The sequence below is a fragment of the Bos indicus genome, chromosome 5 (assembly GCF_029378745.1).
Source record: "Bos indicus isolate NIAB-ARS_2022 breed Sahiwal x Tharparkar chromosome 5, NIAB-ARS_B.indTharparkar_mat_pri_1.0, whole genome shotgun sequence".
NCBI classification, from domain to species: domain Eukaryota; kingdom Metazoa; phylum Chordata; class Mammalia; order Artiodactyla; family Bovidae; genus Bos; species Bos indicus.
The window spans coordinates 109,583,843-109,611,605 of NC_091764.1; the positions used below are offsets into that span (position 1 = coordinate 109,583,843).

The 27,763-nt window shown below is 49.0% G+C and overlaps 2 protein-coding genes across 11 annotated transcripts in view; one reads left to right on the forward strand and one right to left on the reverse strand.

Moving 5' to 3' along the window:
* Positions 1–7,204: 7,204 nt before the first annotated feature.
* ATP6V1E1 (ATPase H+ transporting V1 subunit E1) lies at positions 7,205–27,531 on the reverse strand. Of its 2 annotated transcripts, none has more exons than XM_019961747.2 (9): positions 27,195–27,531; positions 19,169–19,234; positions 17,947–18,056; positions 17,499–17,565; positions 12,238–12,327; positions 11,400–11,468; positions 9,601–9,695; positions 8,563–8,650; positions 7,205–7,723 (listed from the first exon to the last, which is right to left on the reverse strand). In XM_019961747.2, exons 1-9 carry the CDS (start codon positions 27,519–27,521, stop codon positions 7,661–7,663), a joined length of 975 nt encoding a protein of 324 aa, XP_019817306.2. In that variant the 5' UTR covers positions 27,522–27,531; the 3' UTR covers positions 7,205–7,660. The 2 variants fall into 2 exon arrangements, with proteins under 2 accessions (XP_019817306.2, XP_019817307.1); XM_019961748.2 differs by lacking the exon at positions 27,195–27,531 and adding an exon at positions 20,747–20,906.
* The window catches only part of BCL2L13 (BCL2 like 13), a 51,179-nt gene continuing 50,921 nt past the window's right edge, over positions 27,506–27,763 (forward strand). For 8 of the 9 annotated variants that reach the window (XR_011566815.1, XR_011566817.1, XR_011566816.1 and 5 more), the window contains exon 1: positions 27,506–27,646. The gene's annotated coding sequence lies outside the window, so the exon portion shown is untranslated. Of the gene's footprint in view, positions 27,736–27,763 lie in introns of all 9 variants that reach the window. The other variant, XM_070790361.1, reaches the window with a different exon arrangement.

Consider the following 27,763-nt stretch of genomic DNA (forward strand, 5'->3'; position numbering starts at 1 on the left):
GAGCAGGGTGATGTGTGAGTTGTGTGTGTCCCATGTCACTGTCGTCTTTTATCGTCGAGGCAAAGTCCCACCAGGACAGAGGTTTGAGGCCCAGTGCCGCCGCCCAGAGAGGCGGCTCCCTCGGCCCACTCAGTCACCGAAGGCCCCGTGTGGATTGTGGGGAGCGGGGGTGCTCCATGGAGAACCGCTGGCTGGCAGGCCTCAGCAGCGTGGGGATTATACACACTGCCTAGCCAGGCGTGTGGGGCCCCAGGGACGCCCTCACCACCCAGGCCCGGGCATGAACTCCACCTTCCCGACACCCGCACTGGGGCCCGTAGGTAACATGCTGCTGGGGCCGGGAGGGCAGTGGGCAGCTCCAGCAGGGCGAAGCCCTGTGAACAGCAGCGTGCTCTGGGAGGGTTTTTGTTGTTGGGGTTGGGGGAGGAGGAGTTGGCCACCTTCTTATCAGGTGGCTGTAAGCCGTTAAGACACTAGAGATTCCCGGTCGGCCTTATCCTTAAACCATGGGCCTCGTCAGTGATCTCTTGCTTCCTGGGCCGTGACCCTGTGGCCCGCGGGTGTGTGTGGTCACGTTGTCCCCCTTGGTATGTTGTCGTTGAGTTGGCTGATGCAGTCATGAGACTGCATTCCTGCCATCCTCACAGTGTCGTCAGTCCCCCACGCTTTCCTGTAAAGTTCTACATCAGTCATTTAAACAAAAGTAACTTTAAAGTGGACTTCATGCATAAACCTCAATTTTGACATGAAGCCAGCCGGAGCATTTGTCTCACTTGATTTTGAGTCTCCTTGGCCTGGGTTGGAGGAGTGGGGGCAGGCGGCTGGGACCCTGGCCCCTTTGCTGTCCTGATGAGTGGGCCCCTGTGGACCAGCACCACACCCTGAACACAGGTCCAGTTGGGTTCTGACTTTTGGATTCCCAGCTGCAACTTCTCTCGCCGTGACATGAATCTCTTCACCAAAGGCCAGAATGTTCTGATAGTTTTAGGCAGAGCTTAGCTGAGTCCCTCAGGGTATGTTTCCCAGGTCTGTCTCCTTGAGACCAAAACAGTCTTCCCACTGGTCAGCTCTGGAGTCTGGTTCCGTGGAACGTGTTAGTTAATCTACCCCATTTTCAGAATTACTGTTTGACCTTTACACTTGTTAAGCCCCGGGTGTACCATCCCCAACACCCTTGCTTGCTTCAGATTGGCACAAGAAACAAGAGTTGGTGGGGAGGAACCAGGGAAGAGACAGGAAGCCAGTCGTGAGTGAAGAGTGGGTTGGTCTCAGTTCTGGTGGAGCTTGCCGTTTGATGTCTGGAAACATGCAAAGGTTCCCTCGTATTGAGCAGTAATGACTTTTGTCTCTAATCCTCTCCGTCACTGGGAGGAAAAGTGGCTGAGTTTGATAAATGGGGAGCACCTCTAGGGTGAGATTCACCCAGGGCTGGGCCCTCAGAGGCGACCTTCACCCTGAACCCTTCTGGAGAGGCCTCTGGGAGGAAGGCCTCTGGGCTGCGGGCCCAGGCTATCCCCTCCCCCAAACACTAGGCCCTGAAAGGGCCGTGTGGTTTTCCTTTGGGTTTTTTATTATTTAAATATTTATGTATTTTGGGCTGTGCTGGGTCTTAGGTTGTACCAGTTTTGTTCCCCTTCTGCAACCCAGGCTCACTGTTTGTTGCCGTGGGTGATTTTAACCAAACTCTGCAGTGAGAGAGGGACTGTGAGAGAATAGCCAGGAGGCAGCTGTTGTGTTCTGAGCCCGTCCCTTGGCGTTCAGGGTGATGCGGGTACCACGCAGCTGCCTTCAAGAAGTCTCTCAGTTTGGAAAAGCACTGCCCGCTTCTCAGAGCTTGGGTCTGAAGCTTCTTCCAGAGGGTGGCAGGATGACAGTTGTTTTTGAGAGCCCTGCAGTTGGTCCTTGGAGCATGTCCAAGGCTTGATTTGGCAGGAGGAAAGCATGCTGCATCCCAGCCCCAGGAACTAAAATGTCACTTCTCAGCATTTATGGAACGAAGGCTCTTCCGCGCACCTGTAATCGGTCACTCACAGGACAGAAAGGGGGACGCAACTTCCCTGCAGACCTCACAGTAAAGGGAGGCGAACGGGGCAAGAGGCTGGACGCCAGCAACATGTGAGCAGAACTCATTACCCATCCGCCTGTCCATGGCGGGTCAGGAGAGAAGTGGGCGTGTGTGCATGCATGGTAACCTTGACTGGAGAGAAGCATGTGTGTGCATGCACTGACCCTGACTGGGGCTACTCCCCAGGGGCCAGTCTCTGCTCCATTCCTGGCTGGTTCTGTTCTGGCTCCCCTGAGCCTCGTTCTGGCTTGAATCTCTCTCCCAAGCCTGTGCCGCCACCCGCTGCGCCCCCCTCCTCCCTGCCCCGGTCCTCACAGCCACTGGGCAAGTGGCCCAGCGGGGCCAGGGTGAGCCAGCCGCTGCCCAGCCTTGCCCGTCTTCCGGGGCCCTGCACCCTGATACGCACACCTGCCCCCACATGCCTGCCTTTGTAGGTTTCCTGTCCACACTGGTTCTGCAGCTGCATCTTGGCCAAGTCAGTGGGGACACACAGGTCGCCCCCCCGAGTCCTGCCATGCCTCCACTGATGTGCTTTGCTGAGACACTCGGCCCAGGGCGCACAGGGGCACAGCGAGCCATGTGGCCAGGACGGAGTCCAAGGGGGAGAGGAGCACAGGGAGGAGTGGCCGCTCCTCAGCCCTGGCCCTGCAGGTGTTCCAACGCCCCCCTCCTCCACCCTGGCCCCAGCAGCCCCCATAGCCACCCCTGCCCCCAACAGCTGAGTCGTCTACCAGCCCCACGGGGAGGCCGGGGTCTTCTGTAAGGGAGCCAGCTCTGTGCTTCGGGGTTCAGCTCCCTCAGGGCAGCCTCTGGGCTCTCTGACTGGTCCCTACCACCTGAGCTACGTGTAAAAGCTTTCAAAAAATATTTCATTTCAGGCTTAAGGTCAGAACTGAGTGTGACCTGTTTACTTAAATCATAGCCTGCCTCTGATCCCACGCTATTTGCTTAAACACACTGGTGGCTTAAACCGTTACCTGCGTCTAACCCTGTTCCCCTTGCTATGTGTTTGGTGAATGAGAGCCACCGTCAACAGTTAAGAACACGCACTTCCAACAAGGAAGGTGTCCACTGAGCAGAAAAGCAGCATGTTTAGAGCTTGCAATGATCTGCTTGTGGCCACACTTTACCTCGTGTGGGTCCTGTATCTGGGAGTCTGGGAGACAGGCTCCTTGGAACGCAGTGGAACGTCACTCTTTTAGGCAGAGGCAGACACTCGAGAAGGGTAACTGACGCGACTTTGGTAAAGTCTTGTTTGTGGAAACAGACAGACTGTGACAGGTTTTGTAGGCTGAGAAGCTGCAGTGCCAACAATACACGGCACCCAGGGCACTGGGGACATTCTCCCATGGGTCTGGGAAGGTGTTTCTCTCACATCCTGGTTGGATATCATCAGAGAGGCTCTGGGGCCGCCACTCCAGCTGCCCACATGCTCGGTCTGCCCTCTTCTGGGAACTTGTGGGCCTTGGAATCAAAATGTCAGAAGAAACTGGGTGCTGGGAGGAGGTCCTGGTATCTGGAGAGCCTGTCTTCGTTACCGGGCGGCCAGCATGTTGTGGGCATCTCCAGGGGCTTTGTTTTGGGGGAGAAAACCGCAATCAGTGGTTTTCTGAAAGGGTGACGTCGACTCGGAAAAGGTGGGCCTAGTGCCAGGCACTGCTGTCCAAGTCTGGACCGGAAGCCTGGAGGAAGAGACAGATGGGTCCTTGGATGCCGGGAGTAAACCCCGGGGAAGCCGACAGTGACCTGGCTCTGGACAAAGATTCAAGAGGGGAGGGGTGGACAGGAGACGCCAGGTGTGGGAACAAGGTGACCTGAGGACCCAGAGAGTGTGAACACCTTCCCCTTAGTGTCCCCAGCCAGGGACACACACCAAGATTATTGTGCTGTGAGAAATGGACACAAGGCTGGACTGAGGGGCTGATATGGCCATGCTCTGAGTGTGAAGGCAAAGCCATGGGACCCACATAGCCGCCCCTCGGGATCTTACAATCAGGCTTAGTTTGGAGAACTGGTTGCGTGTCATCTCAAGGGTCCATACATGTAAGACAGAAGTAACTTGTAGGACCTGCACCAGGCAGCTCGTGAGGAGTTCAGGCACAGGCCAAGTGGATCGATAAAAAGAAAGGGGGCCTCAGTAAAACAGAAGAGCCCCCCGACTCACCGGGACCCCAGTGTTCCAGAACCTCACTGGCTGGAGCTGGTCCCTGTGGCTGCAGATGCCCCCAACCCTCACCATTCCCTTCTGGGGGGCAGTGACCTGACCTTGTTCCCTGTGGAGAAGGCCATCAAGTTGGCAGCCAGTGACTTCTTCCAGTAGCAGTTCCCGCAAGGCGGGTGCATCTTGCTCTTTTTCTGTATGGTGGTGGGAGCTAGTGGCCGCCGGGCCTCAGTTCACGTGTCTGCACACGTAAATGTGCATTTGGAGGTTCGAGACCGGCCATATAGAAAGGATATGTTCCGTTGTCAACCAGCAGACACATTCTCGGTTTTACTGAGGGTGAGTGACACTTGGCCACTGTGTGCGTCCAAGGTGTTCAGCACGATGACCTGACAACCACAAACTGCAGCCTGATCACCACTGGGAACAGCCCTTGCTCGCAGTTACAAAAATGCTAAGAACATCTGGGATCTACTCTCTCAGCAACGTTCTCACACAGAACAGTGTTAACTGCAGTTGCCACACTGAGCACCACACCGCCAGGACATACTGACCTTGTAACTGCACGCTGGGGCCTCACCCAGTTTACTCAGTCTCCACCTCCCTCTGCAAACCACATATCCCCTCTTTTTTTCTGTGTTTGCATTTTTTAATAGATTCTGCATATCGGGGAAATGACAGAGTATGATTCTGTGTGACTTTTACTGTCTCTTCACTCATCCGTCCTGGACACTTTGCTTCCACACCTTGGCTACTGCTGTGGACACGGGTGCGTTTCCACCAGCAGTGCACTAGGGTTCTCTCCACGTTCTGATTTATGGCCAGTGTGACAGATGGAAGGTGATCTTAGTGGGTTCCCTGAGGACTAAGTGCATGCAGCGTTTTCTCCTGTGTGCTTTGCCCGTTGCGTCTGTGAATTCTCGTATTGGCCCCGTATCAGGTGTATGCTTGCAGTTGGCCCCCGCCCCACCACATTAAGTAGGCGGCCTTTTCATTGGGTGGCTGGTTTCCACCGCTGTGCGGAAGCTTTTGGTCTGATGTGGTCTCACTTGTTTCTTTTACCTTCTGTTGCATGTGCTTTAGGTTCCCGTGTCATGGAACTTTTCCCGCTGTTGGGAGTTTAATGCTCTCAGGTGCTTGATCCATCTGTATGAGTGGTGTAAGACAGCAGTCGAGCTCTTCTGCAAGTCAATGTCCAGTTTTCCCAGCACTGTTCACTAAGGAGCCGTCACTGCCACTGGTTCCCTCGTCAGGCATGAGTTGACTGTTTCTGGGCTGTGGGTCCATCCCGTCGATCTGTGTTTATGCTGAGGAACGGAAACAGATCAGCCGCAGACACTGTCCAGTTCTGTCCATGCTCCCCGTTGCCCGGGGACAGTTCTTGGGGGTCGGCAAGGAGGGACCCTGCTAGGGCTGTTTCACTGTCCTGGCCTCAGCCTCCCGGGCAGTCTGTTTTCAGAGCTTGGTTTGTTTACCCAGCTGGGTGAGTGGCAGCCCATGGGGACCAGGCTGAATACCAAGGGAGGGTGGAGGGGCAGTGTGCTGGCCTGTGACAGGACACGACTCCAGCCCCCAGTGGCATCTGCAGTGGGAGCTGCCTGACAGGTGTGAGCTGCTGGGAGCTGAGCTGCGGGCACATGGGAGGTGCCTGAGATGCCACAGCAGGATGCTGGGCACTGCATGATCCTCTCCCCCTTCACGTGGGATCAGAACAGACTTCCCAGGTTGTCCCTAACTTGCTGGACTAGGATCCTGTCAGCCTCCAGGTCCAGCCCTTGATTTTGTGGTCAGCAAGCCCGCATCTGGCTGTGTTGCAGGCTCCGTAGCTGCTGCCACAAGTGATGCCTCTGGAAGGCTGGGGGCAGAGGGCTCTCCTGTCTCGGGCCACTCTGCCCCCCCGAGCTGGGCCCTCAGACAGTGTGTCATTTTGTAAAGGAGGCCCCAAGAGGGGAAGGACCCCCGTGACAGACCCCACGGGGTGTTTATACAAGGAATCTGGGATGTCGTGTTGACAAAAGGGCAGGCAGACTAACTAGTGACTGTCTTCCGATAGCTTTGGAAACTCAAATCCAAACTTAGGCTGCAGTGAACAGCTGCGGCGGCATCAGCGACTGTGCAGGTGAGGGTCCCTCTGTGCTGGTGGCACAGGCCCCAGCCAGGAGTGGGGAGGGGGCACGGTGGGGCGGGGGCGGAACCCTGCCCTCAGGTTGGCCTTCCTGAAGGGCGCTGCTCACAGCCCATTCTTCAGGGTCGCCCGGGGCATCGGGGAGCACTGGGTGTGAGCAGCCGTCGCGGTCACCGCTTGCCCTCTCCCTCTCAGGCCCATCCCTGGTGACCAGGCCCCCAGTGCTCAGGAGCCTGCCACCTGAACAGACAGGGTCGTCACTGCATCTCAACTGAGTCAGTTTGAGGATTTGCTATTGTTAATTCTGAGTAAATAACTTAGTTCATCCTAGCACTGATGTGGGGAAAAGCAGGATTGTATTTTAGTTCAAGAGGACCACGACAGCCGTCCCAAGGCTGGGGGTCCCCTGGCCCCACACCCTCCACCCGTGGAGCCCTGTGTGACGTGAAGGCCGTGAGAAGACCGCGCGTCTTCCCAGCTGCGTCCATTTAGGACAAAGCTACACTTGAGTCAACTCAGGTCATCCTGAGGGGGGAGGACTGACTGACACCTTATCTTCAGGTCACACAGGGTTTTAAGTCTTGATGCACCAAACACACAGCAACTCCTCTCCCCGGGCCCGCGCCGCCACCTTCTCTGATGCTACCAAATCTAATACACCTCCCTTAATCAAGCCGTCAGCCCCTCCAGAGCCCCTTGTGGAGGGTGCCTCAGGGTGAGAGCTGGATGAAAAGGAGCAGAAGCAGAGGAAGAGGGAGGGAGCCATCGGTGGCCCACCACTGCTGGGCTGTGGCTCCGGCATTCCAGATCGCCCAGTGGAGTCGCAGCCCTTGTGTAATAAACCACAGCGACATCCACCTCCACGTTGTGTTTTAATAAATAGAGCAGATTCATGGAATAGACCTTAAATCACATTTACAGACACTTCTAGGTCCAAACACGTAGGCAAGAAGCTGCTGCTGCCGGAAGGGATGAGGCCCACATGCACTTGAGGACTGAGTCTACCACCCCACCGCCTGTAGGCTGGATGGTGGAGCCCAGGACAGCAGCAGGTGCGGGACACGCACACACCTGGCCCCGCAACTGCACGCTACAGAACGGCGGGAACTGTGCTACTTTGAGACAAGCTAGAGGAAGGTTTCCTAATGTACTAACTGAGACTCCCATCATTACCCATCAGTCGGAGAACATTAGCTACAGAAGAGCACCCACTGACAAATAAGGGCAGGGGACAGCAAAGAGGAAGCTATACAGGCCATCTCGTTTCTTCCAATGACGGGAGCGTCCTCGTCACGCACCTCCTGCTGGCTTAGTCCAAAAACTTCCTGTTGGCATTTGCACCAAACAAGGCTCCCCGCACTTCGGGCATCATCTGTGAAGAGTGGAAAACTTCTGTGAGGCAGTGCGGCCTGGCACGGACCCACCTGAGCCGCAGCCACAGGGCCAAGCACTTATCCCAGCAGAGGCCGAGAGAGAGGTGACGATCACACCTCTGGGCTTCAGGCCACTGCTTAATGGGGACAAAGAGAAGCGACAGAAGTCACCACCATCCGGGGCTTCCGTCATGTTCTGACATGGGCAGAAGTGACGCTCTCTCAACAGACAGAGCACCCACCCTGTGCCGAGTAGACAAGGCAGGCATGTGCTGAGGCCTCCAGTAGCAACTGGAAAACCCCAAGGGCCCAACCTCAGGACGGTGGCTGCCGTCCACGTGTGGTCAATGCAGCTCTGGAAAGGACGTTCAGTTTACCTCGTTTTACAAATTTACCCACGTGTGCCTGGTGGTCAAGCAGACCGCACTCCTGAAAAGGCCCCACACCGGGGACAACTCAACTTTCCCGACCGCTTTCTGCAAACACGGGAACCCAGCAGCAATTCCTCTAACAAGCGACTTGATTCCTGTCACTCGCTCAGGGGTGTGGGGTTCTAGGGCCTTCGTTAAGCAATTCCGTAGTAAAGCATCTCTTAAGCACCCCGATACATCTCACACGTAGTGAGATCCTAGACAGACAAAGCCCTTGTTCTATCCCCAAGCCCACCCTCATATACATGGTATCATCTCAGCAAATGACACTAAATGTCCAAACCTCCATTCAAGAAAATGTCCCAAAACGTACAAAGAGCGACAAATCTAAAATACCAACGACACGTTCTCCACATCACCTCAAAGTAACCCCAGGCCAACTGACTGAGAAGTGTCCCCACACTCACCTGCTGGGCTATGAGGTCCAGCCGACTTTCGAGTGTGTTGGACACCTTGATCTTGCGGTCCCCGTTATAGATCTCAACACCGCCGGCTCTACAAAGAACAAGGTAAAGAACCATGTGTATAGATCTAAGGAAAACAGACCCGTGGTGCAGTTACCTTCTTCCTCTTGAGTAGAGGCCAATGAACATACACTATCAATTTGAAACTGTATCTCATCCCAAGTGACTATGTGCCAACCTCACTTGGTTAACTCCAACAACTTGCCCCTCCCTAACAGAACAAAAAGGGGAATTCTGTCCCCATTTGCCAATCAACAGCCCCAGTCCTCATCTGATCCAGGCTCCAGTCAGCTGTGAGCAAACCCCTCAGAGGTGAAGCGTCTCTGTTTAATTCTGGAGTAGGTGCTCTAACATCCAGGGTATGTACTGTCTGACTTTTCTAAGGGTCCAGACTCAAAACACCGTGAACAGTGGCCCTGACTGGAACCTGCTATCTACCAGACCTCAAACTGCTTGTCGGTTTTATCTCCTCCCGCCGCTAATTACCCATCAGCAGAGTGGCTTTGGATCCTGAGCCCTGGGTCAGCTCCGCATAGACGTTACCTCATGGCAGCTGCCAAGAGCTGGAAAGCTACAAGGAAACAATGCCCTGGCCTCCTCGCCCAGGAGCTCCTGTGGCCAACCCCACTGCACCCAGCCGTCAGTAGAAGCACCAAGAATGCTCAGTCCACACCACGGAGTCCACCAGCCAGACATGAAAGTAGTTTCCTGGCCAGAGGGAGCCACCCCCTTTCTCAGCATCTAGTCACACGTGTACCGAGCTTCAACTTCTGGGTACAAAATCTGTTCTGCTGTTTGGCAGGATGAACCATAAGAATCTGGTTCATAAGAGGAGACCAACAGGAGCTGACAGGAGGCACAAATGAGCGGGGTTCCACTGCCCTCCAGCACACTGAGCCCAGCGGACACGAGGAAGGTCCAGCATGTGGCTGTTCATGCAGCCAGAGCCACTTGCATGTTAAAAGCAGAAGCATTCCTTACATCTCCTCGGGCAGGTAGGCCTCCTGGTCAATCTGGACATCAACGTCTCTTTTGGTTGCAACTTTGTACACAGGGATTGCTTTTTGCACTGCAGCCTGGAAAGACAAAAAAAAACACAGAGGTGTCATCAAAAACTATGCAGGAACCACAGGAGATGTGGGTTCGATTCCTGGGTTGGGAAGATCCCCTGGAAGAGGAAACAGCAACCCACTCCAGTATTTGTGCCAGGACAATTTCATGAACAGAGGAGCCTGAAGGGCTACAGTCCATGGAGTCACAAAGAGTCAGACACAAATAAGCAACTTGACCACACACACAGAACAGTTATCCTCAAAACCAACAATCTATACAAGCAAAGATATTCCCACTTATTTTTAACAGTCAAATGGTAGAAACCACCCAGGTGTCTATAAACACAAATGAGTAAATAAAATGTGGTCCATAGATTCATCCTTAAAAAAGGAAATTCCAACTCTGGCTATACCATCAATGAACCTTGAAGACAATATGCCAAGTGAAGTAAGCCCATCACCAAAGGACAGGCTTGGTAGGATTCCTCTTGCAGAGGCACTAGAGTAGCCGTGTGATACAGACAGGAGCAGGATGCGCCTGCCAGGGGCTCATGGAGTTGCTGTTCAGTTTGGAAGATGGCAAGTTCTGCAGAAGGAGGGTGGGGACAGTTGCAGAACAGCGAATGTACTTAAAGCACAGAACTGTATGCTTAAAACTGGTAACAATGGTAAATTTAATGCACTTTTTACCACATTTTAAAAAGGAGTGAGCTGGGGGAAGGGGTATAGGGTAGATGGAAGAGGTTCTAACCTGACTGAAGGTAGCACCAGGTGTGGGCTCCAGCAAGACACTAATAACATCATGACGGAACTTTAGTCTTTTTATGATCCTGTTACCAGTTGAACAGATGTACACATACACTGAATTCTTCCTATTCCTCAGGTCTCACACAGTATCACCATGGAGAGCGGATGCCACTCTGGGGGCATCTGGCCCCAGCAGCTTCACAGCGACGCCCACCAAGGTGCACTGCCCCACGTCTAGGTGGGCGGCCCAAGCCGGGCTCCGGGTCCCTGGCACAGCTCACTAGTTCACAGTGGAGATAAGAGTGAACACTGCTCCCCACCTGGCAGTCTGCTCTCCTAGGAGACAAGTGACCTGGGGCAGCCACAAGCATACTGTGCGTTAAAATGTAGTCACTAAAGGACTAAGCTCTCTCAACCTCGCCCGACCATAAGCTACAGGGAAGAACGACCTGAACAGAGTAGCTGGCACATAATCAGAGCCGGTGGCGGGGGGTGGGTCTACAACCTAAGGACCCTTCTGTTGCCACCGTGTGCCTGCCAGGGCCTTGGTCCTCCCTGGGGCCAAGGTCTCCTCCCTTAAGAGAGAAGCTCCTCAACACTGGCCTCTGGCAGTGACGCTGTGTCATCACTTTGCTGGCACCTCCTGGCCTCCTCCAGGTGTAGGACAGTACTAAGTTAGCACCAAGCCCTGCTGCTCTGGGAGTATGCCACTTCTCTGTGGTCTTGCCTATCCTTGGCTCCAATCCAGTAGGTACCGTTCTTACTGAATTTTCAGATCATGGTATACGAGGTCTCCAGGAAAGGAGGACGGTACTAACACAGCTGGCAGCTTGATTTCTTTGAGACAGTAAATCAGAGGCTTGGGTACGCTGAAGTCAGAATCTCCAATGAGTGAAGACTTCTAGTCTCCATGGCTGAGCTGTCATTTCATACCCAACACATTGATCTTTAAAAAGAAAAAGGATTTTTTTCAAACTTTACCTTCACCAGAGGGAAATCCTGTTTCCTGCAGCGAACGATCATCCGGGGCTCCAGCAACTGGTACAAACCCTATTAAAGCACAGATGCAATCAGCACAAACTATAAAATAAAGCAACAGCAAGCAGAATGTCTTTATAATTCTCTCAGAGTTGGGGGAAAAGTCCTAAGTTCCCCCAAAGAGGGCCTACACAGCACAATAAAATGGGAAGACTCTGGTGTCACAAACCAGATAAATATACCCAAATGCTCTAGTGATGGGAACAAAATACAGCTAAGTGAAAGTGAAGTCGCTCAGTCGTGTCTGACTCTTTGCGACCCTGTGGACTGTAGCCCACCAGGCTCCTCTGTCCATGGGATTCTCCAGGCAAGAATACTGGAGTGGGTTGCCATTTCCTTCTCCAGGGGATCTTCCCAACCCAGGGATCGAACCCAGGTCTCCCGCATTACAGACAGATCTTTAACCTCTGAGCCACCAGGGAAGCCCAAAATACAGCTAGGTTGAGGACAAATACTGTTTGTCCTGAGCAGGAAACATAGTTTATACAGCCTGTGGTCTAAACCTCAATACCTAAAACAAGCATTTCAGTGGTGAAATAAAATTAGGAAGGTTTATAGTTGGGGGTTACAGAGAACCATTAAAAAGGTATCAGTCTCATTCAACCTGCGAGATACCACCGTCCTCCCAAGCATCTCTTCCTCGACAAGGCAAACAGCCAAGATGAGAACACGCAGGAGCTGTGTGTTCACAAGACGAACCAGGAGGGGCACAGCGGGCTTCTCACACTGTCGGTTCTGCAGGCGCGTGGCCATCTGTGGTACACCTGACCTACAGACTTACCTGGAGGACCAGTCCATCCAGCAGCACTTGGTACCTGGTTGTATCTTTTACCACTTTGCTGAGTCTCTGTTTTGCTTCATTTAGTAGGTCCTACAAAGGGTGGAAAACAAAAAAGTTGTCCAAGCACCTGGGTATTCAGCTCAGAACCCACACGGGGCTGGCCCAGCTTCTGTCCAATCAGTTCTCACTCTGTGGCGGTTTTCACTCCACAGACGTTCTCTGAGGTGCACAGTAAAGCAGATGCTGTGCTAAGGTCACAGATACACAGAAGCAGCGCCAGCTCAGCTCTCAGGGAGACAATGCTCTAGCAGAAGAGCCCTACCGACTGACACAAATGTGTGACACAGACTGGAAAAGCAAGTTGTAGCATTAAGACAGTCATTTAAGATGGTTCTATTTTTTATTTAGAAAAAAAGAGTCTCTGAACAGAGAACAAAGTGTCATCAATGTTTACCTGTAAAGAGGCTGGACTATCAATGATTTCAATTTTGTGTTAAGTTTGTATTTTCTAATCATCTGTAACAAACACTTCTTTAACAGAAACAGAAATCTCACATGGTTGCAAAGAACACACTGGAAATTACTCTGTAAGTGATAAGCGTGTATTGGTTTACTGGCTAAAAGTGGACCCAGGCAGAGATAATACCCCTCAGTTCCACTGCTGTCCACCCAACACTGTCACGAACATTCCATCCCAAAAAGTTTCCCACGCATCTACTCTACTGAACACAATCTCTAGAATGATTGTGGGGGATTTAAAGAGGAGAGGGAAGCTACATGCTCACCTAGAGACCAATCAGAATTTGGGAAGTGAGGGTAGAGAGAGGGAAGTGGTTCTGTGAGTGAGTCACCCTTGACCCCACCACTTTCCAGGAACCACTGCCAAGCATTTTAAGCCTTCATAATCTAGGAAGCTCATGGCACAAAGGTTTACAGCATTTGTGTTATACATCTGGCTGAAAGAAACTTAAGCCCCTCCTCACCAAGAGATCCCTCAAGCACGTTTCTTTATGCTAGAATTGACCATCCACACTGGTCAAGCAGGTAAGGGTGGAAAGGGGAGTTTGGAGACAGCCTTACATTATGAGAATCAAGTCAACCTCTAAATAGCAGTGCAGCTGTTTATAAAAATAACCCACTATGAAAAATCTGGAAATGGGTAAATGAGTCTTAACACCGCCCACAACTACAAGCAAGGGCACAGGAAGTTGGAAAAAACTGAACTCCAGATAAGAAAGCTAAAACCTAACGGAAATTGTGTCGTCCCCTATCTAGAGCATTCCTGTCCACTGAACAGACGTGCCCTACAGGTGAGGACGGTAAGTTACGAGCAGTGATGTTACTAGGCATCAATACTCCAGTGATACTGATTCTAAACTCAGCTTCTGGCTGCAGCCTGACGCCTCATGGAGAGAGGTGTAAGTCACTGTCTTTACCTCTCAGCCTACAGATCAGTACTTTGAGAGTTGTCCACCTGCACCTGCCTCTAGCTTCCTGAAGATTTAGGACCATGCTCCTAGAAATCAAGGAACTGAAACCTGATGATGACGACGACAACAGAACCATGTTTCCTTGGTCCTTCCACGTGTGAACAGTCAGCTGGCCGTCAATCCCAGCACCGGCAATCTCTACTTCAGGGACCAACACGTCAGAATTTCTACAGGGTACTTGTGCTCTTTATCTCCCAACAACAGGAACAGTGCCTTACAAGGTGTGAGCCTTAGAGAGTGACAGGAGAAGACTGTCACTGCCCTCCTCCGCATGAGGCACTATACAGGCACTTTTCCTACATGAACCTTCAGGTGTGTGCTTTCCCCATTCTACTAGGAACCAAAGGTTCACAGAAGCTAACAAATGCACCCACCGAACAGCAGACAGTGGTGAAACAGAAACTCACACCTCACAGAGATCCCAAAAACGGGCTCTAACACTGGAAAGCGTCGGGGCAAGGCAGCGGGACAAGGTCAACAGTGAGAAGAACAACCAAAGGATGAAGCACTGCGGGCAGCAGAGCTCGCCTGTTTGCTACCATGTCCTTCCATCTGTTTCCCCATCCTTTCCTAGCCAACTGCTTGACAAATCCCCTTCTTCAATAGTTTGATTCTATGCGCAAGCTGGAAAAATGAAGGTTTTAAAAGAGCAAACTGCACTGAAACATGGACATGTTGCCCTGCTCCCCATCATCTCATAGTTGGGGCTGGTTACTGGGGTTTGCTAAACCGAAAAGTCCCCCATGGCCCAATGTTAGGCTGCAAAGGCCGAAGGAAACAAGTGCTTTAGAACAACTGAATTAGAGCAACATTTATTTTAGCAAAATTCTAATTAGCAAAACAAAAGCTCACAATGTGTTCTGAAACGCTGCACGTTACAGAATAACTGCATTTGGTATCTATCGAAATGCTAACAGCTCAACAAAACAAGAGAAAAATAAAGAGTTCTGTCCCTGGCTGCTGCTTCTCCTTCCACATGACTGCTTTCCCCATGTCCTTAGAATGTCTTGTTTTCCTGGCTGTTAAGCTCGAGGCTTCTCAGGTGGTTGCCTGACAGTGGAATCCTACATCCACAATGGTGATGAGCTCATCCACACACAGACTGGGCTTGAGAGCTGTCTATATGCCAGCCCCAACCTCTCTCCTAAACTCACCTGGTCTTCTGAAGCCGTTCAAATGCCAAGATTCATCACATTCTCCACCTGCTGTTCCCCCTGTATTTACCAATACCTATCCAGGTGCCTTACCTGGTAAGAAAACCTTAAGTCTTTTTCGACTCCTCACAACCTGCAGTCACCAAGTCCTACAGACACCAATCTTTAAGAATCTGTGGACGAGGCCCTGGCCTTCTCTTAATGACCACTGCTGCCATTTGGTCTGGGCTTCTCTGCTTTTTGACCTTCAGATCCAAGTTAAGCCATAACCTCATTTTCTCTCCCTACATCACCAGTTCTCTTTCTCCAACACAAACCTAATCCTACAGCATGCTCCTTTAGATGCCCTGCAACAAGATTACTCTGGGCTGTTTATGCCCGATGAGGCCACCAAAATCTCTGGAAAATGGGGCCTGGAGTTTGCATTTTAACAAGGCCCTCCATGAGATCTCCATGCCTATCAAGGGTTAAGAGAAAAGGTCAAAGGATACTTTCCACACTCCTGAGTAGGCATCAAGTCTAACCAAACCCTGGTGTCTCTCTCCAGCCTCAGCTCCTATATTCCCTGCTCTTCTGGACAATTCCATTTCCTGCTCGTGTTGTCGATTCCTGGTTTTGGTTCATGCTGCTCTCTCCAATTCCGTCTCCAAGCTATGACTGACTTAATTCTTCATAGTCACCCTCAAAAGGCTGTAGTGCAGACACAGTCTTTTGTCTCGACTCCTACAGGACTGAGCAACACAAAACCCTGCAACCCACACAGCTGCCTCCCTCAAGGGAACCTAGCTAGGAAATGAAAACAGGTGAGTGAAAACTAAAAGATCAAGTTGGTACTGAAATCAGAAAGACATGTGGGTGTAAGAGTTTAAGAAGCAGATAAACTCTGGCTAGTTTGTGCTGCTGTGCTTGTGCTGTGCTTAGTTGTGTCCGACTCTTTGCGATTCCGTGGACTGTAGCCCGCCAGGCTCCTGTGTCCATGGGGATTCTGCAGACAAGAACACTGGAGTGGGTTGCCATGCCCTGCTCCAGGGGATCTTCCCAACCCAGGGATCGGATCCAGGTCTCCCACATTGCAGGCGGATTCTTTTACAGTCTGAGTCGCCAGGGAAGCCCCTGGCTACTCTGGGGTCTGTAATAGGTGTTAGGGGAGCTACTCTTCTCTCTACTGGAGCACACTTGTACTCACAATGCTGGGTGGGCTTCTGCTCTACGTCAGAGGATTCTGCTGTAGTTCCTGCTGTGTTGTTACAGTGTGTCCTCACACTTGAGACACCCTGGCAGACATTTCCATCTGGAAGCTTCCTGGCCCCTCTAAACAGGTCCAAAGTCAAAGTCATCTGATTGTCGTTCTTAAAAGAGTCCGCTCTCCTGACTTCCTATTTCATTAATAGAACCACCACTCTTCTAGGCAGCCAGGCCTGAAATTCAGGATTTTGTATCAGTCTTAAAGGAGGCAGCAGAAGATCAATCCGCAGCCAATGTCCAGAGTGTCCTCCTATAAAATGCATCCCCACTGACAACCCACTCAGTCCTTGCTGCCATCACACTAGTCATGTGACGAGACCAACATCTTAAGATATTTGTGTTTCTTTAGTCATCTAAGATGGTATGTCTTCTACTTAGTCAAGTTTTATATCTCCAGTTTTACAGCTTTTCCACATTGGGCCTATTCATTAACATTTATTCCTAATTAGTTACTGCTGGCATGTGGAAAAACTATCAATTTCTGTATATTCTCTTTGTAGCCAGTCACCATTTGAACTAATCACCAGTTCTTAGTGTTTTTTGGGTGTTGTATTTTTTAGTATATAATTGTAGCATCAAAATAGTATGTTTCTTCCTTCCCAATATTTATCTAACTTATCTCTCCATTTGTTAAGAAATCTAGGGCCTCCGTAACAACAATATGAGTAGCAGTGCATATAGAGGCGTCCGTGATTGGTTTCTGAATTTTCCTTTCTGGTCATGCCATGTGGTTCGCAGGTTCTTAGCTCCCCGACAGGAGACTGAACCCATGGCCCCTGCAGTGGAAGTCCGGAGACCTGACGACTGGACCCACAGGGAATTCCCTGGTTTCTGAGTTAATTCAAATTCCTTCAGGCTGCCTGACCTAAGTGTATGTTCCTGCCCTGTCCTTTGGATGACAATACTCTCCAGACAGTTACGTGTCTAACCTCTTCCCTGTTAAATTTAGTCTACATACTTATGAACTTACATCATGAACCCTATATATGATATTCTTCATAAAATAAAGTGAAAACTTCAACACCCTTCTACTGAAAGTACTCAAAGGTTCCTCACGTGCACTCAGGGCCCCTATGTTACTCCATTCAGGCTTTCCAGCCTCAAGCCCCCATCACCCGCACTCTACGGTCCTCCATCATGAGTTATGTGACTCAGAAGAGTCTATATGTTGTCAGAGCAGTGAGTCCTTGAAAATGGGACACATATCTTATTCATTTCTTTATTTATTACAATATCTACTGTACTGATTTGCTAACCAAAGGTTTTCTCTCTAAAAATCATTAATCAAGTCCTTAATCCAATATGAACTAGTGAATTCTCGATAATAGACAAACATTTTATAATACTATAACTAAAGGGACTAATTACTCACTGTGATAAGGTCATCTCTCGCTCTGAGGACTTTGAGCCTCGCTTGATTCATCAAATTGGACATCTGACTGCAAAAGGCATGGAAAAGTATCATCACTAGAGCTGCAGAGAAAAAAATGTACACCCTTCTTCAGATACGCAAATACCTTTCTCTGTACGGACCCAAACAGAACTCCCTGAAATATATGCAGTGCTTTATACCCACCTATTCTCAAATATTACGAAATATTTATTGAGTGCTTACCAAGTGGCAAGACTTTATCAGTTATTTCAACTGTATATTTCAGTAATCCAGTGAGGCTTCCATGTTCCCAAGTGAGGAAAGGGAAGTTAAGCAGAGTGACCAAGGTTAGATAAGCAGTGAGTGGTCCAGACAAAACCAGAACCCGTATCTGCTGACCCCAGTGCACCTGCTGGACCCTCTCAGCCCAGTGATTTTCAAAGCTCACATTTTCTTCTGCTGCTCAATCTGCTTTTCTTTCTTCTCATAATATTCCATAATCTTCAGTCTTTGGGTTTGGACAAGACGACCTTTCTCAATGTTGAACTCTTCTTCTGCCTACCAAGAAATAAATTAATTATTATTTCATTATACAGATTTGACAATTTTATTTTAAGCTGCTGGTGACCAGGGTATTTGCTTAAATTCACTTTATTCTATATCTAAAATGAAAAAGTGTTATGACTCATCTTCAAAGATTACTCCTCATTCCTTTTGTTCAAAAGGAAAGATCAGTGATTTTTATCATAAATGAAGCCAGAGTAAAAATTTAATCAAGGATAATAGTACCCACAAACAAATTTACAAAGTATATAATCAGAAGATTCTGTATATGAAAAAGATACAGAATTTGGAGTTAGAAGATCTGAGTTACTGTCTAAAATATTTGGTCAAGTAATCTCAGTCTAAGTGTCTTCCCTTATAAAATAAAAATAGTATTCTTTCCTTGTTCAAAATCCTTTTAAAATGATCAACTATATAAATTTGAGTTATTAGTTTTTTTAGTGTTAATTATTTAGTCACTTTTTTTTTAACCTGAAGTAAACTTTATTTTTTTTTTTGAGTAGTCACTTTTTACAAAGGCTATCTCAGTGTGTCAACTGTCTGTGATTTTCAGGCAGTAAGAAATTATGACTTTGGAAGTTAGCTAAAGTTACTCATTCAGATATTTAATGTTTTGCACAGCTACTGGAACCTTCATGTTCTAAAATAAATGCCTAACAGCTTATTACTACACCTATCACAGGAAATAAGTACAGATGATGGCGTCATATGAGATAAGACTACTTTAAAATAAAAATGCATTTAGCAGCTGAAACATTAAGTGCTAATATTTGTCCCAGAGAGAAATAAGGAAACTAGTTATACAAGAAACTGCAGCACTCAGATGGTCATCAAAACAATATTAAACATGCAACAAGGATATAGTGTACAGCACAGGGAAATATAACCTTTATTTGTACTACTGGAGAATAAATCAAAAGAACAATGAAAATTAAGTATTAAATGGTATTTGATTATACCTAGAGAAAAGAACAATTTTACATAACATACAGACATACTATGCAACTCAAAATTGCTCTGTTAAGCAATGTTATTCAGTACTAATTAGGAAAGCAAGACCATATAAAACTCAGGTAACTTCTTTAACCTAGACAGTGGAATCTCACCTTTGCATCAATTTCTTCTGCTTTCTCATTGGCTTCTTGTTCAATAAAAGCCATCATGTGCTTAATCTAGAAGAAGGAAAAGGTTATTTTTGAATGACAAGAAAATATATCTTTTCTGATTCATTCAATAATCATTTACTGAAGTGCATTTCCCTTCTCAGGTAATGTTGCAATGTTGTGACAAATCCAATATAGCCTTTGAAAATGGTCCACATCCAAAACAGACCCACAAACTCTTTAATAGGAAATAAATACAGTAATAAATAAACACAGTTTATAAATGCTACAAGACACTGGCCTCCAGAGGTAAACCCTGATTCAAACCTGCATTGTCTGCCTTTATCACTCCTGCTGGACCCTCTGCTACTAGATCTGACTAGATCAGCACAGCCTCGAGCAAAACACTCATTTTAACCTCCATCTGAGAAGCCCGTTTACAGTCAACAGGAACACACCGTGCCTCTGGGAGTTCCGACAAGAGAAAGTCACCTGCTTCAGGACATTTAACTCCGCCCCTAAGACAGAAAAATCTGCCCTTAAATTACACTTTTCTTCTTCCTGCTAAATCTACTCGGTTTTACCCTTTTGCAGTCCGATTCCTTTAGAGATTTGCTGAAATAAACGACCATACTCCTCAGACAGGAAAAGCAACATGGACAAATACTTGAATACAGGGGGGGAAGGAATCTGGACACCCAGGATTTCTACGCGTCTGGTCTGCGCTTGGTGCTCAGCCCGGTCACTGATGAGAATTACGGGGAGCGCAGGCGTCGCCCTGACGGAGACCCCACGGAGCGTGTAGGGGTACAGGCCATACATTTCTTCACTCTTAACCGTTTTACAGAAACAAAAGATGCCTTTGATTTTCACCACGGTTTTACCTTTATAAGGTATTCTTCCTGGGGAACCCTTAGTTCTCGCTCTATCCTAATCAGGGGTGAGAGGGCCGGGGCCGGGAGGTGACCACTACTAGGCAGTGCGGAGGGCACCGCGTCCTTTCCCACAGCGACGCTCGGACGCCGCACGGGCTGTGATGCTCACGCCCGCACGGCACCTTGTGAAGACGCCTTAAGCTTCCCCACAGAGCTGTTCTTGCCGCCTTCTGTGATCAGCCGAAGATGCACTTAAAGGAGACACTCCGCCCTTCTGAGCGCTGATTAGATAGCGAATAAAAGCAAAGACGTTTCCGAGGAAATGGAAATTTCCAAGGAAGAAACACCGAATTCCTCACGTAACAAGACTCACAAGACGGTGCGTAAGCGTTAGTCAGCGTTTTCCTACAAACTTCAGAAAGAAGGGGCCGACTTCCCTAAAAACTGTGGCCTGAGGATCCTTCCCCGAAGGCCGGGCCTAGACGCTCAACGCCCGCCCAGCCCGCGAACGACGAGGCGCCGCGCCAGCGCCGCGACCCCAGGGCCAGCCCCGACCCGCACAGCCCCGCGGCACGCCCACCGCCGACGCCCGGCAGCTGAGGCAGGGCCCCAGGAACGGAGGAGGCCTGGCCGACGAGGCCGCCGCGGGGCTTATCCAGGCCGGGGATGCGCCCGCCTGCCTCCTGGAGCCCAGCTTGGCGCTCACCTGCTTCTGCACGTCGGCATCGCTGAGGGCCATGGCGGCAAGCCGTGCGGCGGCAGACGATCGGCCGGAGGTCAGACCTAACACAGGAGACGGGAGAAAGGGAGACGAAAGCCGGCGAAGCTCCCCGCCTCCTCTGTTTTGTGAGCTCGACTTCCGGTTCCTGCGCAGGACGCCGGGCAGCCCAGCCAGTGGGGAGAGAGCAGCCCAGCCAGTGGGGAAAGAGAGCAACCCGGAAGTCCTGCCCCGCCCCCGTCGCCGACTCGTGACCCCTCATGGGTTTTTTCCCTAGTAGCCCGCTTGGGGGTCGGGTAGAAGGTTCGCCGTTAGGCGTCTGACTGCTGAGCATTGTCGACTGTGTTCTTTAAAAACGTTTATTTCTGCCAGCCAGAATTTATTTTACTGTCCTGGCCCTAATGGAAGCAAAAGTTTCAGTTTTTTTACTAACAGGTTTTTAGAGGAGCTTTTTGGAGAAGGGAATGGCAACCCACCCCCGTATGCTTGCCTGCAGAATTCCATGGACAGAGAAGCCTGGCGGGCTATACAGTCCGTGGGATCGCAGAGTCAGACACGACTGAGTGACTAATACACACATGCACCCACAGAGGAGCTTTACATTTACAGAAAATTGAGTGCCCCTAAAAACTGCTTCCCGTAATAGAAGCCTTTTACCTTTCTGGGGTACATTATATAATTCATTAGCCAACGCTGATGTGTGGACAAAAGCCTACGGCTTAATCAATTTCCTTAGCTTCCCCTTGTTGCAGAATATTCAGCCTCTTCACCGGTGCCAGACTAAATCTCAGAGATAGTGTGGGTTTTTTTTTTATTTTTTGCATGGAGTAAAAAACTATTTTTATTGCTTTGCCAGGAGAGGAGGAGGCCACAGCAGGCTAATGCCTTCAAAACTGTCTTGCCCTGGAGGGGGTGGTGAGTAGTCTTACAGTGTTCAAGGAGAAGCGTGTGATCAGCCCATGGACATTGTTTTGATTGGGTGAAGGCTGGAAGTCAGCATTATCAACCTTCTGGTTTCAACTGGTCTGGGGTCATTTAGAACTGGACATGAAACAACAGACTGGTTCCAAATTGGGAAAGGAGTATGTCAAGGCTGCATATTGTCACCCTGCTTATTATTTAACTTACATGCAGAGTACATCATGCAAAATGAAGTATAAGCTGGAATCAAGATTGCCGTAAGTATCAATAACCTCAGATATGCAGATGATGCCACCCTTATGGCAGAAAGCAAAGAACTAAAGAGCCTCTTGATGAAAGTGAGAGAGTGAGAGTGAAATGAGAATGAATGAGAGTGAAAAAGTTGGCTTAAAACTCAACATTCAAAAAAGGAAAATCATGGCATCTGGTCCCATCACTCCATGGCAAATAGATGGAGAAACAATGGAAACAGTGAGAGACTTTAATTTTCTTGGGTTCCAAAATCACTTCAGATAGTGACTGCAGCCATGAAATTAAAACATACTTGCTCCTTGGACGAAAAGCTATGACCAACCTAGACAGCACATTAAAAAGCAGAGACATTACTGTGCCGACAAAGGTCTGTCTGGGCAAAGCTGTGGTTTTTCCAGTAGTCCTGTATGGATGTGAGCATTGGACTATATAGACAGCTGAGTGCCAAAGAATTGATGCTTTTGAACTGCGGTATTGGAGAAGACTCTTGAGAGTCCCTTGGACTGCAAGATCAAAGTCAGTCCTAAATATTCATTGGAAGGACTGATGCTGAAGCTCCAATACTTTGGCCACCTGACTCGAAGAACTGACTCATTGGAAAAGACCCTGATGCTGGAAGGATTGAAGGCAGGAGGAGGAGGGGATGACAGAGGATGAGATGGTTGGATGGCATCACTGACTCAATGGAGATGAGTCTGAGTAAGCTCTGGGAGTTGGTGATGGACAGGGAAGCCTGGCATGCTGCAGCCCATGGGGTCACAGAGTCGTACTGGACTGAGCGACTGAACTGAACTTGGGTCAATGTGCTTGTGGGCATCATAGTGTTAACTTCTTCCACCTGGTGAGGGTCTCAGTATCTGCAAAACAGCTCAAAGGACAGCTCAGAATATTATCTATAGCTCTTAAAGAACTAAAGGTCCTTGACTTTGTCTAATGGCTGAAGTATTACTATTTTATCTTGCCTATTTTCCTTTCTTTCTGCATTTTCTCATTAAATTTTTTGAATTTATTTTTGAGCGTACTGGACCCTTGTTGCTACACGCACAGCATCCCAGATGGCACTGGGGGTAAAGCCTCTCTCTGCCAGTGCAGGAAATGCAAGACCAGGTCAGGCTGAGATGGTCTTCACTCATTTGGATTACAGTCCCTCTTCCCATTTTTTTATTTTTGGCCACACCATGCAGGATGCAGAGCTTCCCTGACCAGGATGGAACCCATACTCCCTATAGTGGAAGCATGGAGTCTAACCACTGGACCTCCAGGGAAGTCCTCCTCCTGGTTTTTTTTTTACAATGCTGTGCAATTATGTGGCGCTGAGGAGTGAGAATAGCAAACTAACACATGTCCTGGGACTTCCACGGTGGTTCAGGGACTAAGACTCTGCACTCCCAATGAAGGGGGCCTGGGTTCGACCCCTGGTAAGGGAACTAGATCACACATGCTGCAGTTAAAAAAAAAAAAAAAAAAAAATCCTGAGTGCCACAACCAAGACCAATCAAATAAATATTTAAAAAAACAAACAAAAAACTGCCGCCGCTGCTGCTAAGTCACTTCAGTTGTGTCCGACCCTGTGGGACCCCATAGACGGCAGCCCACCAGGCTCCCCTGTCCCTGGGATTCTCCAGGCAAGAACACTGGAATTCTTGGGTTGCCATTTCCTAAGTACATGTCTAATCACGTATGAAATTAATGTCTGGGACAGATGTGACACTATCCAGATAAGTGTGCTTTTGTTTTTTGGAAAACAGTGTGCTGATTTTTATGATTTATTATTATTCTAAGACATTAAAAAATACAGAAAAGTACAAATAATAATTCAAATGTACATGTACCACCATCCAGTTGAGAATCAGCATTTGTCACATTTGCCTTAGGGCTTCTCTTTTTAAATAGAAGATACAGATACACTTAACATTCCCTTTGGTGCAGCTCCCCCTCTCCCCATAAGAACCAGGTAAAGTTCACAGAGTGAAGCAGAAATGAAAGTTACTAGGAGTAACACACCAAAATTAACTAGTTGGTGGTTTTCCAAATCCAATTTCCTCCTATATTAGCTTAGGTCTTGTGAAGAAGTTTTATTAAAACAACTTTTCAGACAAATTCCAAAAATCCCATTCCCAGATAAGCCTATTTATCTATGTGCTGTCTTGTCTGATTCTTTGTGGTCCTATAGCCTGCCAGGCTCTTCTGCCCATGGCATTAAGGCAAGAATACTGGAGTGGGTTGTCATTTCCTCCTCCAGGGGATTTTCCTGACCCAGGGGTTGAACCCACGTCTCTTTTGTCTCCTGCATTGGCAGGTGGGTTCTTTACCTTATGGCTTCACCCAAATTGCTGACCTAAATTCCTTTCAGGTTAGTCACTTAGAGATGGTTTACATGCTCCTTGTCTAACCTGCTTCCAAGCTAAGACCTCAGTCTGTGGTTTACCTGTAAATTGAGTCACCAGAATAAACAGACCAGTTTGTCTGCTGGGGAGGACACTCACAGAGAGAAACTAAGGTCATCTGTCTTTGAATGTTGAGGAATTAATTTTACAAAGAAAAAAATGATGGCAGAAAGTAGTGAAAGTCTAACTTAGGTGCTTACATTTTTGTGCCCCTTCCAACCAGTCATCCATCCGCATGACACAAAGTAATGACCTCTAATCACTCTCCAATTTATAACCTCCTGTGGCTCCCATGTGCTCTTGGGGAGCTGCCTGAACCGGCCCTGCCACCTCACTGATCTTATCACTCCCCTTCCCCTTCTCATCAGGTCAGAGCTTTACTGGTTTGTTTTCAAGCTTTTCACCTGAGAAAATCTTTTCCTGCACTTGCCCCTTGGCTTGTTTATCAGTCCCTTTCCATCAACACCCCCTCACCTTTTCTACTCCTGTCCCTTGTTTGTTTACTTCAGGATATACCACAATTATAAGCTTTTTTCCCCCCCTTTTATTTCTATGTTTTATCTGGTTTTTCAACGAAAGTGTCAGCTTCACAACAGAGACGATGTCATGGTTTTTCCCAGCATCCAGCACACGGCCTGATAATAGTCGGCATTCAATAAACAACTGATGAACGAGAATAAAGTGAATGTAATTAGTTTAGACTTTATAATCACATCAGGCTACAGTCTAGGACTCTGTGTCACTTAAGATCTGTTGGGAAAAAACCCCCAAAACCTCTGAAAATCATGAACTGCTTGTGATTAAAGTAATTTCTGTAAAAGAATGACATTATTTTACCATTGTTTGCTGAAAAGACTACCCCTTCCCCCACTGGTCTCTGTTGCAAAGCAATGAAGGACCATTCTGACCTTTCAACTCCATTGGCCTATATGTTATCCTTGAATACATTCAAACACTTTTTTAGAAAAGGGGTGAAAACCAACCCTAAAGCTGAAAACAGTCCAAAATTCACCTAACCATATATTGAATTGGCAACCTGCCACACAGGATTATTTTACAGGACTTTTTTTTTTAATTTACATAGAATGAACTGCATATGATTTAGGACACAGGAGCAGTAAGTAGCAGCGAGCAGAAACAAAGTCTTAGTTTCCTAGACAGGGAGTCCTAACCACTGGACCACAGGGACTAACCAACTAGGTAAGAATGAATTCAGGGGAGGAAGAAGGTAAAAAGGAAAAGTTGATTGAAAAGAAAAGTACACAGGGTCAGAGAGAGAGTGACATGTCTTTGGTTAAGTTTAAATCCTTTATAAGGTGGCAGTTTTCTGGGTCTTTGTCTTCCCTCAGGCTGATCATCTCGTTTGTCCCCTCAGGTTGATTTGTCTCAGGACCCTCCCCTGGGGTTCGCACGCACACCTTGGGCAAGACTGATCTCAAAGTGAAGGCTTCTGGGAGAAGGAAGACTCATTATGGCCTAGAATTATCCCTTGACTTTTGACCCCAAGGAGCCTTTCTGGTGTTATCACTTGTCCCCAAAATACAGGGGGAGCAGAGATCTCTTAATCTGTTACTCAAACAGGGTTTTGCCCGTCTTTGTCCTTGCCATGTTATCACCCTGACTATTGCTATGACTGCTGTTACTTCCATTTTGGAGGGCAAACAGGAGGCTGATTGTAAATTCCTCAATTGGAGCCCACCTATCTCGCGTCTCAGGGAAGGCAAACAGGAGACTAGTTTTAAGTATGTAATTTGAAGCCCACTTCTTCCTGCCTCATGAAATGCAAATAGAAGGCCAGCTGTAAATGTCAAACCTGGAGCTCATCTATCTCCTACCTCACATAGACTTACGAAGTACAATTAGATGAGTCCTGATACCTGTGTGACCACCATACTATAAAGACTCTTTTCATCACCCTAGTGAAAGCTCTTTTCTAGTCAATCCCACACTCTGAGGCAACAGTGCTGATTTCTATAACCATTGATTAATTTTGCCTGTTCCTGAAATCCTTCTAAATGGAATCACAAAGTGTGTATACATTTTTAAGTCTTGCTTCTTCGACTCAATATAAACATTTTCAGATTAATCCATATTGTAACGTATCAGCGGTCCCTTTTTATCGCTGAGTAATTTCTGTACAATTCAAAAAGTCAACTTTTTAAAAATTAAGTCTAAGAGACCGTTAAAAGATTTAACAACCAAGCGCAATGCGTGATCCTGGCTTAAAAACCATAAGAGCCATTACTTGGACGATGGGGAAAATTTAACATAGCTCGATTAACAGGCACTACTAAGGAGTGATTTATATTTTTCTTAGCTAAGTCTTTTCTGGGCAAATCTATCCGATTTCACAGCCAAGGCACCACCACCCGAGTCAATCACGCCGGCCCCAAGCCTCCTAGGACACTAACTCCAACCCTCTTTCGGATTCCGCCACTCACCCTCCCATCAATTCAGGTTTTCATCACTTCTTTTTTCACAGCTTTATTGAGAAATATACTTCACAGACACTTCACCTTTTTGAAGTCTACAACTGAATACAATTAAATGGCTTCAAGAGTATCCAGAGCTGCTCAACCACCAGCACAAACAACCGGAAAACATCTTCATCAGCATAGAAAGAACCCTCTGACCCCACTAGCAGGGACACTGCCCAAAGGCCTTCTATCCTTCGGCCCCTCCTCCGGGCCGTCAGGCGTGCAGACACCGTGGCTCCCTTAGATTCCCTCGCGGGACGGGTGCCAAAGCGTGCCTTCGTTGCGGCGCTGAGTCGCCCCCACCGCCCCGCATCCGCAGTGACCCAGCTCCCCAGTGTTGCTGCGCCGGCGCTCCCAGGACCCGACACTCCGTCAGCCGGCTCGCCTACACACACTCACGCTGCGCCTGCAGCTGCTCCCGCAGGCTTTGCCCGCCTCCGCACCCACGACGGTGGGCCCATCCCAGTCAGCCCCCTTCTCAGCAGCCCGTGGCGGCCACCTCCGGCGGCGGAACCATAGAGCGGCTCTCCAAGTGGAGAGTAGGCCAGGAGAGAGTGGTCCTTCCGGGTCACGTCTGCGGGAAGAAGGGTGGTGCCTCCACCACAAAACCTCTATGGTCCACACTTCCGCTCTGGAGGGCACATCCGCCCCCTTGCGGCGCGCCCGCGCCCCGCCCCAACGCCGGCGGTGACGGAAGCACGCCGGGGTGACCTCACCCGCCAACATGGCGGCGGCGGTAGATTAGGGCAGCGGGTCGGAGCCGCCGCCGCCGCCGCCGCCACCGCGGGTTCGTGTGTGCAGCACCTGCCGCCGCCTCCTTCACCTCTTCGGGTTGCAGGGGCCTGAGCCAGGTGAGGGGAGTAGGGTCGCGGGCAGGCCGCGCCGGGCCCTCTCCCAGCGCCGCCGGAGGTGTCCAGAGGCCGACGCGGGAGACGAAAGAGTGAGAAGCTGAGGGCGCGAGGCCAGCC